This window comes from Corylus avellana, chromosome ca2 (genome assembly GCF_901000735.1).
Source record: "Corylus avellana chromosome ca2, CavTom2PMs-1.0".
Lineage (NCBI taxonomy): Eukaryota > Viridiplantae > Streptophyta > Magnoliopsida > Fagales > Betulaceae > Corylus > Corylus avellana.
In genome coordinates, this window is record NC_081542.1 from 403,841 (window position 1) to 419,408 (window position 15,568).

Genomic DNA, 15,568 nt, shown 5'->3' on the forward strand with positions numbered 1-15,568 from the left:
GCACTTATAAGACTGCATCATTGACTCCCCAATAATGCATCTAGGCCACTCAAATTAGGTATTCTCCTTAATTCTCACCATTTATGATATCTAAATTAACCTCATCCAAATTTTCAGTATTTGAAAATATATTTTCTTCATAGTACAGTTACCCTTGGGATTATTTCAATTTTTCTAGGATATTCGTAGGACTGCTCAATGAATATTCAAGGTCACAAGAATATCAATACGATTAGAATCGGCCCATTTAAAAGAACAATAAAACAAAACGAATGTTCCATTCATCTGTAGCACCTTAATTTCAAGGCCTAATGGCACAACACATTTTATTAACGTTGATTGAAGGAAACTTTATACATTATTATATTACCACAACATTTATGGGTAAAGTTCACATACCCCCCCTCAAACTACCACTCAATTAACAATTTACTCCCAAAACTTTTAATTGTGACAATGTCCTTCCAAACTACCAAAATATTGTCAATGTACCCCCCAAAGCTAGCAAAAATATATAAATACCCCAATATATTTCTCAATAAGACAAAAATACCTTTATAAATTCGAAAAAAAATAAAAATAATTAATTAATTATTTATTTATTTTTAAAAACGAAAATTTTAGTTAAAGAAAAAGAATTTATTTTTTATTTTTAAAATACGATTTTTTAATTTTTTTTTAAACGAAAATTTTATTATTTTTTTTAAACGGAAATTTTTATTAAAAAAAAAAACTATTTTTTTTAAATTTGTTTTTAAAAACGATTTTTTTTTTTTTTTAAAAAAAAGGAATTTTTATTTAATTAAATTAAAAATAAAAACGAAAATTTTCAATTTTTTTTTTTTAATTTTTAATTTTTTTCTTATAAAAGGGATTTTATTTTTTATTTTTTATTTTTTAATTTGGCCACTCCTTCGATTTTTTTTTCTTCTATAAGTTTTAGTATTTTTTGTTTTTATTTTAGTAAGGATAATTTCAAGTATTTGGGGACATTGTCAAATATGCAGAATTTGTTGAGGTATGTAGACTTTTCCCTTTCTTTTCTTTTTATTTTATTTTATAAGTTTTTAACTACATTTACATTTATAAATAATGTATTGATTGTAATGCTATACATCACCCATCGATCCATCTCCTATCTCTCAAAGTCTATGTGGTGTGGTCTATCATGAATATTAGTTTTTTGGTTGAAAAACCCTAAGTACCACATAAACTTTGGGGGATAAGAGAGAAATGAAAGTGACGAATCACTACAAGCATTATGGTCTTTAGCGACCAAACCAATAGCAGCGACTCAAAAAAAGTCGCCGCTAATGACCCCTCAATAGCGGTGACTTTTGAGTCGCCGCTAATAGTGGATGTTTAAAGCAAAAAAAATATCATTTAGCAGCAACAACAATAGCGGCGACTAAAAGTCGTCGCTATTAACTATCATTAGCGGCGACAAATATGGGTCGCCGCTATTGATTGTTAATAGCGGCGACTCCTGTCGCCGCTAATAATACCCCAGACAGCGTCGACCACAAAGTCGCTGCTGATGAGGGTCAACAGCGGTGACTCATGGGAGTCGCCGCTGATTTAGTACTTATTAGCGGCGACTGTGTAGTCGCCGCTATTGACATAAGAAAAAATTTATTTAAAAAAAATTAAAACTCATTAGCGGTGACCTCATGGTCGCCGCTAATGATGGTCAACAGCAGCAACTTATGGGTCGCCGCTATTAACACGATTAAAATAATTAAAAACTCATTAGCAGCGACCTCATTGTCGCCGCTAATGAGTGTCATTAGCGGCGACTTATGGGTCGCCGCTATTGACACGATTAAAATAATTTAAAACTCATTAGCGGCGACCCCATTGTCGCCGCAAATGACACTCAACAGCGGCGACTTATGGGTCGCCACTATTGACACAATTAAAATAATTTAAAACTCATTAGCGGCGACCCAATTGTCGCCGCTAATGAGTGTCAACAGCGGCGACTTATGGGTCGCCGCTATTGACACGATTAATATAATTAAAAATTCATTAGTGGTGACCATGAGTCGCCGCTAATGAGGGTCAACAGCGGCGACCAACAGTAGTCGCCGCTGATGACTTACAAATAGCGGCGACATTATTGTCGCCACTATTTACCCCTGTAAAAATAAAAAATAAAAAATTTAAAATTTAAAATTTAAAAAATAATAAATATTGGGGCAATGCTATTTTACCATACATATATAATAGAAAAAATTATTTACCAAAAATTCACCTCCGATAATATGTCATTATTTCTTTTATATTAATTATTGGTGAAAATTCTCTATTCTTATTTTATAGAAAAAATCAAAATTAATTTTTTTCTTTTAAAGAAAACAAATTCTCCTATTAATTATTATTTAAGTTTTTTTATTTCTTATTCTTATTTAAATGTTTGATCGAACAACCTACCGATCATGGTGTATTAATTCGATTGATCGTGATAGGATCAAATGATCGATCAAACATCCGATCGATCCAGGTGAATTAGTTCAATTGATCGTGATACAATTAAATAATCGATCAAACATCGATCCTAATGAATTAGTTTGATTGATCGTGATAGGATCAAATGTTCGATCGAACATCCAATCGATCCTGGTGAATTAGTTCGATTGATCTTGATAAGAACAAATGATTAATCGAACATCCGATTGATCCTAATAAATTAGTTTGATTGATTGTGATAGGATCAAATGTTCGATCAAACATCCAATCGATCTAAATGAATTCGTTCGATAGATCGTGATATGTTTAAATGTTCGATCAAACATCTGATCGATCCTAATGAATTAGTTCGATTGATCGTGATAGGATCAAATGATCGATTAAACATCCGATCGATCCGAATGAATTAGTTCGATTGATCGTGATATGATTAAATGTTCGATCAAATATCTGATCGATCCTAGTGAATTAGTTCAATTGATCGTGATATGATCAATTGATAGATCAAACTGGATACAATTGATGGTTCAATCGAATATTCAATTGAACTGTAAGCTTTTTATATTATCTTAGTGCCTTAGTTATATTGATCTTGTATTATCTTTGGATTTTGTATTATTTTATAATTAATTATAAGATAAATATCAACTTAATGATCTTTATCATAAAAATTTATTAAACGGAAATTTTTAGTTAATATTATAATAATAAAAACATATTACAAGAGAAAAATTAAAAAAACAAACATCCGATCGATCCTAGTGAATTAGTTCGATTGATCGTGATATGATCAATTGATAGATCAAACTAGATACAATTGAAGGTTCAATGGAACATTCAATTGAACTGTAAGCTTTTTATATTATCTTAGTGCCTTAGTTATATTGATCTTATATTATCTATGGATTTTATATTATTTTATAATTAATTATAAGATAAGTATCAACTTAATGATCTTTATCATAAAAATTTATTAAACGGAAATTTTTAGTTAATAGTATAATAATAATAACATATGACCAGAGAAAAATTGAAAAAAACGAAATAAATAAATAAAAATTAAAAAATTGTAAGTCTATAATTTTTTTTAAAAAAAAATACCCCAAATAGCAGCGACATATGGGGTCGCAACTGATTGCCAAGATAAAATTAGCGCCATCTCTGAAATTGGCGCGAATTTTCTGAAATTTTCAATTTTTCAGTCCATTTTTTATGTTTTCTGTAAATTTCAGACCATTTTGTTTGACCCAAATCCCTAACTCGTAACCCCAAAGTCCCACCCCGCTCATCACTCTCTCACTCTCACTCTCACTCTCTCTCTCTCTCTCTCTCTCACTCACTCCGGCGCGGCGCACGTTTCTCTCTCCGGCGCACTCAACTCTCTCCGGTAGCTATCTCTTCGGCGTACCTCTCTCCGGTATGAACCCTTATTTGGTTTCTCGTTAATATTACATTTATACCTTTTCATGTGAGACTACTTTGGTTTTTTAAAGAAAATGCTTCTTCTTGCTTCTTTGTTGTTGAAAAGAAGTTTCATTTTGGTTCATTAAGTCATCAAATTCGTGGCAGTTACTTTTGAATTACATTTATACCTTTTTATGTGAAACTACTTTGGTTTTGGTTCAAATGAGATTAATTGAAATGGATTTCCCTTATTATTGCAAATAATGAATTTGAAGGTGTATTTTAGTTGGCCAAGTTTGAGCTTTTACTTTTAATTTTGTGCTTGTTTATGTCTTCTCATGAAATTTGATTTGTAGAATGTAGAGAGAAACCCGCAAACGACAATTAATAGGTACTTCAGTTAGTTTTGTATTCAGGGAATATGATTATGATCTTGTTTTTTGAAACAATGAAGGTTGGAGGAGAGAACAGAAACATGTTGAGGAGGCTGTTTTCATGTTAAATGGGAACATTTAACATGAAAGGAGGCTTGTTTTATGCATTTTAAGATCAAAATGCATATATCGGAGTACTGTCTTAAGCTCATATTATGCATTATGATCAAAATGCATATATCGCTCGCATTGAAAGGAAGTTTCATTTTGGTTCATTAAGTCATTGAAGGAGGAGATGAAAATTATGAAAAAGATCAAAATGCATATATCGGAGTACTTTAATTGCAAATTATCTGATTGTAATGGTGTATCAACAGGAAATTTGCTGTGGTTTGTTTAAATTTCTGATCTCTGTCTTTTTATTTATTTCTTTATTAGTTTTCCCTAATCTGTGTCTTTCTGTGAATATGTGGTTCTTTATATATCTCTTTCCTTTTCCTTTTTTTTTTTTTTTTTTAAAAAAAAAAAAAAAAAAAAAAATTCTTTGTGTATATAATTGCAGATAGCATCTTTGGATCTCGTGCATCTTCTGGCAGGAACCTTCTTCAAGCTAGAAAAGGTTTGACTTACTATGCATTGCTGTGAGTGTGAGATTTGGTAGCTCAAAGTTTCAAACTTTGGTTTTATGCCCATTTTTTCAAGTTTTCAATTAGGTCTAGTTGGATGATAAAGATGCATCAAATCTGTTATATTGTGTGGCATGCTAGCTGATTTATTTCTAGAGGCTTATGGATTTGTATTTTCAGGCATTGCCCTTTGTAGCCATTACTACTAATTTTTGCCTTTCAGATTCCCTTCCTATTATTATTACCCTTTTTTTTTTTTTTTTTTTTTGGTTTTGAGGATTTTCTTTTCTGTTATTAGTTGAAAGCATTACGGAAATGGTATTGAGAAATTAATTGAATTAAAGCCTAGCGACTAAGGTTTTGGCTTTGTGCATGATTATATTGAGTTTAATTAGTCATATCTCTGATCCATTCAGGCCATATGGCCATGGGTTGTCTATATACCCATATGATGATAGAATAGCCAACTGGTTTCTGATGTGCATATATCTAATTCCTCTATAGCCTGTTTCAATTCTGCAAAGAGCCCTTGCTTTGTTACTTGATGAGAGGTGCCGTATTTGATGGAGAACATTGCTAAGGAAGTTCATTTGTTTGCAATCTTTTGAACGTTTTTGTTTTCTCTTCTCAAACCGGAAACATTTACGAATAACTCAAATACAAAACACTTTTTCAAACCAAAAATAAAAAAAATACCTCCATAAAACATTAACAGGCAATGCTCTTTTAAAGCATTATTACAACATCGCTCTACCCAATATATATCCAAAAGGTTTCTAATGATATTTAGATGATTAACAAGATATTTTATCATTTAATATTTTAATACTCTAATATGATGGTATAGCCTATATCCCAAAAGCGTGTTCAATAACAGCATTCTAATAAATATCTTAAATATTCCACTAAGCATTATTTTAATCAATCAACCAAAAAATAAAATAAAAGTAAACAGAATTTTATTCTGCATTTAAAGAATTCTTTTGTTTCTACTTTGGGTGGGGCCTGATTTTATGATATTTTCTGAGTTTTTAGTGATTAACTGGGACATGGGGTCAAAGGTATGTCATTTGTTTGCCTTAAAGAGTTGGTGATGTACATTTGGTGACGTACATCATCAACCTTGTAATTGCCACTCCTGGGATTAAAGTCCAATGCCCATAGTCCACTAAGGCCATTCATTGCCATCTGTAAGAGGCAGCTTCACATTAATCAATTATTGACTCTATGGATCTCAAGCAAGCGGAAGCAACGTTTGAAAGAGCTTTTGTTGTATTTTGTTTAAGACTTTGTTTTAATATTATTAAGATTTGTCACAAATTTGGTTTGTATTAGAGGGTAGGATCTTTAAATAGTTTGAATGTTTAAGAACTTGGAGGGTGCTTTAGTTGTACTTTGTTGAAGAAGTTTTAATATTACAAAGATTATAACAAATTTGGTTTGTGTTAGAAGGTAAGAACTTCAAATAGTTTTTTTGTTTAAGAACTTTGAGTTAGTGAACCTCTCTTGACATGTTTATCAAGTTGAATAAACAATGCAAGAGAGTAATATTATATAACAATATTTCCTTTTTAAGTGTATACAGGATGGCATGAGTGGAAGATGTGCAAGGAGTTGTGGCGCTAAAGGACTCAAATTACAATGGGTAAGATATTTCAATCCCATTGTCATTCACTTGTTGGTGGAAGTTAATTCCATTTAATACAAGTATATAACACTATTTTCTTTTTTTAGTGTATGTAGAATGGCAGGAGAGAAAGATAGGCAAGAAATTATTGCACTAAAGGACTCAATTGATTGTAAGTTATTTCAAACCTATTGTCACTCGTTGGTGGAAGTACTGTGAAATGTAGTGAGCGGGAGGCTTGCATGGAGTTATAAGGATGAGAAGAATGTGAATTGGAGTGTTTGGTTTTTGATTATATTTGTTTGTTGGTTTGCGTTTGTAACCTCATTAATCATATAAGATTGTGTTTGTGTTTGATTGTGGTAATTAAGGCTAAGGATCTCTTTTTTGTCTTAAGTTATTTGTTTCAGGAAAAAAAAATTGATTTTAGTCTTAGTTAATTGCTTTTTATTTTTATTTTTGTTTTAGTTTGTTCATGTGATTGTTTGTTTCAGATCAGTGAGCTAGACCCAGCTTGTAGTTAGATCTAACAACTAGTTTGACACCCCAAGAAGGTCTCATTTGGATGGCCTTTTTTAAAAAAATTTGTCTGTTTTCTGGTGAATTTTATTTTCAACATTTGTTTTTTACAAAATGATATTTCAGTTTTTGTGAATTTCTCCGGATTTATCTGATTTAAACTTGCAGTGATTATTTCACTAGTTAGTGTTCATGCAACAAAATTTTTCGTGGGTGGTTGTTGGAATCAACAAACATTGACTAACTCCATTATTTTTTCTAGTTCTTGGTCATAATTTTCAACAATATATGTATAAACAAATGTTGCCTATTTGTGCTCTATTGGGTTGAACAAACATACGCACAGAAAAATCAGAATGATTCTGATTTATGTCATGAGCACTAATGTTAATTGTAATTAGCACAGCGTAATCCTACAGGGGATATTATTGTAATTTATTTGCTTTTGGCCCACAGTTGCTTCAAGTATGTTTTTTGTTCATAGTATAAGACTAAAAGTATTGGAGTGAAAAGAAAGGAAAAGAAAAAAGATTAAAAAAGTTGAAAGACGTCTTTATAATGATATGTAATGAAATTGTTGTATTGCAACCTTTTCATTTAATTTTAATATTTTGGTCTTGTGGCGTTAGTTGGTGGTAGTGTAGGTAGTTTCTGTGGAGTTTCTTTGAAGCGATTGTGTGTTGTTTGTTAGCTAGCTTTGTGATGAATACTGGTATGGGGTGTTTGTCTTTTATGAGCTTTTTACTTGTTTTTTTTACATGTATATTAGATTCCCTTTTGTCTTTCTTTCTCGGCCAAAGATTTCTCTCAACTTCTGTAAAGGTTGTAGAGATGTTCCACTGTTATGTGAGTTGCTCTTCTTTTTATAAGAATTTGCAAGCATGTAAATAACAAATACTAGAAGCATTTGAATAAAAGATAGTGTTATGCCTTCGCTTGATGAGATGAAGTCCTTTTTTTTTTTTTGGACATAGTTTGTGCTCATAGGTGAGGACTCACATCCTTCAATATATGTAAGGTTTGTTGCTCTTAGGGTTCACAATTCAAAGGCAAGCCTTGGATTGGGTGGCTTAGTTTGATTGACTTGGCATGAGTTTACTTTTGATTATAACCTTATTTTCCGGACGTCCCTAACATGTCATTATTTTGTGTTATTGTTTCCCTTTTTCACTTTTTGTTCCATGATAATAAGTGAATCCTTGAATCCACTTGTCCTTTCATATATATGCAATGCTTGCACCAATTAACTTTAGCTATCTCTAGCGATTTGGCTATAAATAGGCTTGATGTAATTCTCATAACTGTTATATAACATCTATAAGCAGGGTTTTTTTTTTTTTTTTAAATTATTATTATCATTAGCGGCGACATCTCAATAGCGGCGACTTTTTGGTTGTTGCTACTGTCCATCAATAGCAGCGACCTAGAATGTCGCCGCTATTGATAGTCAATAGCGGCGACTTCTTTGTCGCCGCTATTTAGAAACATCAATAGCGGCAACATTTTTGTCGCTGCTATTGACCATCATCAGCGGCGATATACGGCTCATTTCAACCTTTTTCGTGGCAACAAAAAAATGTCATTAGCGGTGACCCCAAATGTCGTTGCTATTGAGCATCAGTGGTGGATTAACACCGGCAACTCAATAGCGGCCACATTTTGCTCATTAGCGGCGACCCGAGCAAATTTCTTGTAGTGAATAGAATTACTCATGTATTTAACATATAGAAGATAACGGCTATTATAAATGTTCATATACTTGTAGGCCCATTATTACACTTGTTGAGGCCCAAACATAATCACCGTTACAATTGCACCAAGCCCAATATTTAACAGAAAAGTTAATAACCCAACATGGAAATATATTACTTAACTAAAGCTAGCTCCGTGAAGTAACTAACGGATAATAATTATTTGGTACTAGGTTGTCCCAATTTCAATACTATAGGAAAGTTGCGAGGTCCATCACATCTTAAGCTGCCCGAACTAACTATATATGCTTCATCGCCAACATAAACACATACCAACATTTGAAACATTTACAGATTCATCTTCATCGAATCTTCTTCCACTTGATATCCTCTTCCTTCGCTTTCTATTTGGTCTGCTTTTGTCTGCCTCTTCCACAACTTTGTTTTCCTTTTCTTTAACAAATGAGACAAATGATTGTGAGCTCTGGCCAGAATGCATCATGTACTGGTAAACCATCTTAATAAGATAACAAAGCAAAGCAATAAAGCAAGCTGATCCACATAGTAAAAAGAGCCCCCATAAACTTTTAAGCGAAAGGCGGTCTACGTCTTCCTTTGCACCTTCTGAGCTGTAAGCTTGTCTTGAAAGCCACTTGTCATGAATCTTCTGTAATTCCCCACTCTCTGACAGCTTTAAGATTGCAGTCGACATGTCAATTGTTAGGGGTGACTCGTGGAAAAGCCTAATCAATCAAAAAATGTAGGACAAAAGTTTATTTTTCTCATTTCAAACACAAAACGCTATGTTCAAGTTTTGAAAAACAAGTAAAAATTGAGATCCAATTGATTCGACAGTATGACATGTTTGGTATAAATATGATACTTACAAAACCCCATCCCATTTTAGTGAACTCTTGACCTACTATACCAAATTCACATCTGCTGGAGAGGAAGAGCTCCATATATGCTCGCTTGTCAACCACCGCAGCAACACCACCCTTGTTGGGGCCATTGATCAAGGCTTTCTCAAATTCTTCTGCCGAGTCAAGATGAACAAGTCTGGACTTATCTATGTTGAGCTCCTCGATTAAATAATTTTCAGTAAATGAACCACTTTGGTAACCAATGGGATCATCACTTATTATTAAACTTTCAATCCCTTTGACAAAGTAAGAAAACTTTTCGACCGTGAGGATTGAGGTCAAACTTGCAGTATAACTCGAATTGAGTATTAGAACTACAAAAAGCCATATTAGAAGCACAAAGCGACCAAGAGCACTGTCAATCTTTTCTCCTACATAAAACAGGAAAGTAAGGAGCTGCATATAAGACCTTTTGTGCCTGCATGTGAGGAATAGCTAATGAACACTGATTAAGCTAGTGCATTTACTAGTACTTACTGTGAGCAGTAAACAAAGTTGAAAAGCTAAACCTGCAAAGTAAAGCACGAAATTGGCAATTAGGCCACGATTGAGATCAAGATTTAAGAATCTACACAACATAAAGTTAACTTTCTTAGCTCTCCACGAAGAGAAGGTAGTTAAGATGTTAGTTAAATCACAATTTATCCCCAAAAATTAAACGGATTTAAAATGATAAATTTAATCATTTAATTAATATTTTAACTTAAAATATCCTAAGAAAGCATAATATTTGTTAAGGGCTCACCAAACGATGGTGGCAAACTATTTTCTAGGAATACCTTGAAAATCATTATTTGTCCTGAGCTCTAAAATCCAAATAACTACTCCCATAGCAAGAAAAAATAAACATGTGACAAACCACATCATTGGGTTAAATGGTCTCAAAAACGCCCAAGCACTAGAGTTGAGCTTTCGAATTGGGGCCACTACGACGAGACCGGACTCGATATATGGTTGTGTAAAATCTACCATCTTTGTCCGGTTGGTGGTAATTGTAATGTCACCAACCACAGCATCAAATTCCTATATGGAAGTGGAAATCCGGTGAATTAGGAATATAAAATATATTAATTAAATACTTAAGTTGGTAAAACGCATTATCAAAACAACGTCAAACACAAGACAAAAACTGTTTTCACTTTTATCTTGCATCAGAACATTTTTTTCAACCAAAAAATGAAAACATGCCCAAAATCACATTAACTTACGTTCGTTGTGATCTTCTGCAAAAGATCATTGTATATGGGAACTCTATGTCCATCTCCAAATGGAATGAACTTATACGGGAGTGCATATGGTAATAATGCCACTGCAGCATTAAATACATCAATGCAATAACCATGAAAGACATCAGAGCCATATACTAGGGTAGCAAATTCATGAAAACTAATTCGGACTGGGACTCCAACCCGCAATTGCTTTTCGTTACTTGAGAATGCCCACCCGCGAGACTTTTCAGTTGTTTGTCCTGGCCAGATTACACCATATAGTTGTTGATTTGAAAGGGAACGATTTATTTGTCCGTTGAACTCTTCTGGAGGCACAGTTGACAAGCCAGAAGAATTGGACCAATAACCGATTCTCCTTATCCCAGCAGTGCCAATGACATTGATGACTTCATATGCATTGCGAATGAGGTCCCCATCAGAAGTGAACTTGATTGGGCCACTTACACCACTTATTTTTATCTCTAAAATATTATGCCACTAAGCAACATGTTACCCCCATCAAAGATGCTCAAATTATCAAAATGCAAGTTCCCTCCACGAAACTCAGTTAATCCTGGATCATTTGAAAATGAAATATTTCTCCCCTGGTTTAAAAATGAGTCAAGTGCTTGAGCGAGAAGCCAAACAGTGTCGTTGGCATACAAACCATAAAGTATTTAGTCCGAAAAGCCCGCCTATCAAGTTGCTCCATCTCGAAACAAATTTCCTCTTGAGTTCTGAATCCAAAGTGTACATACGCAATGTAAGAACACCTTGAATGCTATCTGTTGCTGCTGGAGAGAGGGAAGTTTCTGTGTCAAGTATAGTAGAGAGCCAATCAGTAGCTATCCACACGTATCCACTTTTCATCATCCCCATCTTTTGTGCCACATCAACTAGGGGTGCAAAGGCGGGCGGTTAACTGCTATAACCGCCAACCGCCTAACCGCCTAACTGCTATAACCGCCTAGCGGTTAGCAGTTAGCGGTTATTGGGTCTACTAACCGTAACCGCTAACCGCTAACCGCTAACCGCCTTTTTATATAATATATTTTTATAATTATAATTATAAAAATATTTATACATATAACATAATCACTTTATCATTAAATCACAATTTGAGTATTAATATATTATCACTATAATTTATATAATTATATCACATGAGATTGATCATTAAATCATTTGATTATATAATAACAAATTATACATATATAATATGACATAACTCATAAGTATACCAATTCATACTAATACAACAATTAAATATCTAGAGACTTATTTCCAATGTATGTTATAAACTTATAAGCTTATATATGTTATAAGTCTATATAAGTTTACATATGTATATGAATAATATAAATGTATAATATCAATATTTAATCATATGATTCAATGACAATTCAAATACTTTATTCAAGGCTTCAAGTAAATCGTATTATTAATGTACAATGATGATATGATTCGTATAATATCAAATTAAGTAATTGACATTGGATTAAACAATAACCAATGTGTTACTTATAAACACAATTTAAGTATTAATGTATTATCATTATAATTTTAGTAATTTATATATTATCACTATAATTGATATGATTATATCACATGATGACTTGATCATTAAATCATATAATTATATAATAATAAATAATACATATATAATATGACATAACTCATAAGTCATAAGTCTACAAGTTAATCATATGATTCATGTACAATGATAATCACAATTGATTCGATTGAATTAAACAATATATTACTTATAATTACATGTATACAATTTAATTAAGGCATTATTAGATACTTTAGGAATTTAGGATTTAGAAGATATTAAAAATACAAGAAAAAAAATGAGAGTAAAAAAAAGCTCAAAAAGCCCTAAAGAAAACCCAAAAAGCCCAAAAAAAAAAGCTCAATTTTAAAAAAGCGGTTAGCGGGCGGTTATCTATTTCGCTAACCGCTAACCGACGGTTAACCGCTAGGCGGTTAGTGGTTGCGGTTAGTGAAATCTACTAACCGCCTTTGCACCCCTGGTCCAAGACACCAAACAACCTATCAGTCATAAACCATGAAAATAAGACAAGACATATTATGTTAGTTTTTGGCTACATCACAATGGCGTTGCACCCGTATCCGTACCAGTGCCAATGAAACCTCCGGGGTTGGTCTTCTCGATCGCTCAGATGGAATAGTGGATCGAACTGAATTGATTTCAGGACCTCCCTCAGATTTTCTCTGCGGCTAGCTGTCACAAGAATCTAAAGAGAGAAGAGGCCAAGAGGCAGGAGCGGTTAAGTTTGAATATGAATTGAAGATCTATGAAAGAAAAAAGTAAACATTAGAGAAGGAGATGAAGATGTATTAAATGCAAGTGTGACATCATTAGGTGAAAATATTAAATGGTAGTTTTAATTTTGAATTATAACGAATACCAAACAATAGGGTCACGTGGGCCCTTTAGCGTGTTGTTGAAGTTGCAAAAGGCTCACGTGGATTTTTCTCATCAATGTTATTACACTTGTGGAGGCACAACATAATGATCACCGTTACATTTACAACGTGCAACCTAAAATATAAATTAAAAAAAGATTAAAAAGAAAAATCAAAGGCTATATATGGAAGAAGATATGTAGTATATGGACAGGCTAGGGGAGTTGGGCAGCATGTATGAAGTACATAAGCTGGCTGATACTCGAGAGGGAAATGGAACCTTGTGGATCTTTCAAGGTTAGGACTCTTAAACAGACATGCACATACAAATACGTGTGTGCGTATTTTTTATGTGTATATGTATATATACATAAAGCCATGAAGGAAATGAATGAAACTGAAAAGACTTTGCTCTTTCAAGCATATATTAACATGTCGCAAGAAACAATTACCCCTAAAAAAAACTACTTCTCTACAAATGGGAAGTTGAATGTTAATGTTGTCGTGTGTTAATGTTAATGGCAATCAGGTGGAGTCGTCAACATCCGGGGACACGGGTGATTGAAGTGTGAAGATGAGGTGTTTGTGGCTAGTAGCAGCCCCCACTTACCATCAAAATTGGGTTCATATAATGAAGTAGAATAATTCAATTTGTTGTGACATAGCAGGTCTGGTGATAGAGAAAGTAATACAAACATGATATCGACAAGGTTGCATCAGATGCACAAAGTGCTAGCTAGATGGAGTTGAAAGTAGTATGCATAAGGCCATGAACGACATAAGGCTTGATGGATAGATAGTACACATTTCATCTAAAATGGAGAGATCCTTGGCCAAATAAATACTACTAGCTATCACTATCTGAAATTATAACCACTTAATTGGGCTTCTTTATATTTTTACTTTCTTTGTTTAGTCTTTTTCAATATGCTCCACTCCTGCCCCGCCTGGGTACGTAATGCATTAAGACTGCATTATTGACTCCCCAATAACGCATCTAGGTTACTCAAATTATGTATTTATACTCCGTCTCATTTCAATCGTTAATTGTCACCATTTATGATATCTAGATTAACATCATTGAAATTTTCGGTATTTGGAAATATATTTTCTTGATAGTACAGTTACCCTTGGGATTTCAATTTTTGTTGGATATTCGTAAGGACTGCTCAATGAATATTCAAGGTCATAAGAATATTAATACAATTGATATTGAAAGAAATTAAAAAGAACAATAAAACAAAACGAATGTTCAATTCGTAACAAAACGAATGGAAAGGGATTTGGAATCTTAAAATCCAACATAGGCTCAAGCATCTCCTTTGGAGGATTTCTTGGAATATCCTCCCCACCAGAACAAACATTTTCAGGTTCTCTTCTTTCATTGATCCTGAATCTTTTGCTTGTCCTATGTGTAATGATCCTCCTGAAGATTTGCAGCACCTGTTTCTTGATTGCCCTTTTGCTAGGGCCATTTGGAGAAACACTGCTTGGCCCATCAACGTCTCAGTTTTCTCCAATTTGCCTATTGCTGAATGGTCTAAAGCTATCATTAATCCTAGCTCTCATCTTGGCATCCCTTCGGATCAAGTTTGGGAGTTTCAGATTTCTGCTTTAGTTACTATGGACTGCAGTTGGTTAGCTAGAAACAAGCTTATTCACAATGGCTCTGTTCCGGATCCAGTTTCTTGTTTGAAGTCCATTAGCTCCATGGTTAAAGCTCATCTTAAAGCATGGCTTGACTCAGCTTTTGTCCCTGAAGCTTGGTCTCCTCCTCCCCTTGGCTTCTTGAAAGCTAATTTTGATGTTGCCATTCGCCCCTTGTTTAGTGTTGCAGCTGTGGTCCTTAATGATCACACAGGTCTTATCGTGGCTGTCTGTACTAAGAAGTTACCCCATCTGGATGCCACTGTTGGGGAAGCCAATGCTGCTCTTTTGGCAGTTAGTTTTGCTGCTGATTTTGGTTGTTCCTCTATTCTCCTTGAAGGGGATTCTCAGCTTTGCATCCTTGCCATCAACAAAGATCATCTCTTTTCAGATTGGCTTTGTGCCCCCATGATTGCTGATATTCACTTGCATTTGTTGCTTTTTTCTTAGTTGGACCGCGTCGAAAGCTTCAAGATGTGCTAACTCAAGAGCACACTCGGTTGCTAAATGGGCCGCTTCCCACAATGTGTTTGGAAGCATTCCCGCTTGTTCACCTTTTCTCTCCTCATTTCGAATTAGGAGCGGGAGAGACCCGCCTTTGTAGTCCTTTCCCCCTTCCCCTCTTTGCTTAGAAAAAAAAAAAAAAA

The 15,568-nt window shown here is 33.8% G+C and overlaps 1 protein-coding gene, 1 long non-coding RNA gene and 1 pseudogene across 2 annotated transcripts; 2 read left to right on the forward strand and 1 right to left on the reverse strand.

Moving 5' to 3' along the window:
• The first annotated feature begins 3,751 nt into the window (after positions 1–3,751).
• LOC132172966 (uncharacterized) lies at positions 3,752–6,831 on the forward strand. Its single transcript, XR_009439216.1, has 4 exons — positions 3,752–3,886; positions 4,810–4,866; positions 6,459–6,518; positions 6,608–6,831. It is a non-coding gene; the product is annotated as an uncharacterized LOC132172966 (long non-coding RNA).
• A 2,159-nt stretch (positions 6,832–8,990) lies between these two features.
• On the reverse strand, positions 8,991–11,720 carry LOC132170241 (glutamate receptor 3.6-like; annotated as a pseudogene).
• A 2,964-nt stretch (positions 11,721–14,684) lies between these two features.
• On the forward strand, positions 14,685–15,371 carry LOC132172957 (uncharacterized). The gene has a single exon (XM_059584525.1). The coding sequence runs from the start codon at positions 14,685–14,687 to the stop codon at positions 15,369–15,371; it is 687 nt and encodes a 228-aa protein (XP_059440508.1).
• The last annotated feature ends 197 nt before the right edge of the window (positions 15,372–15,568 follow it).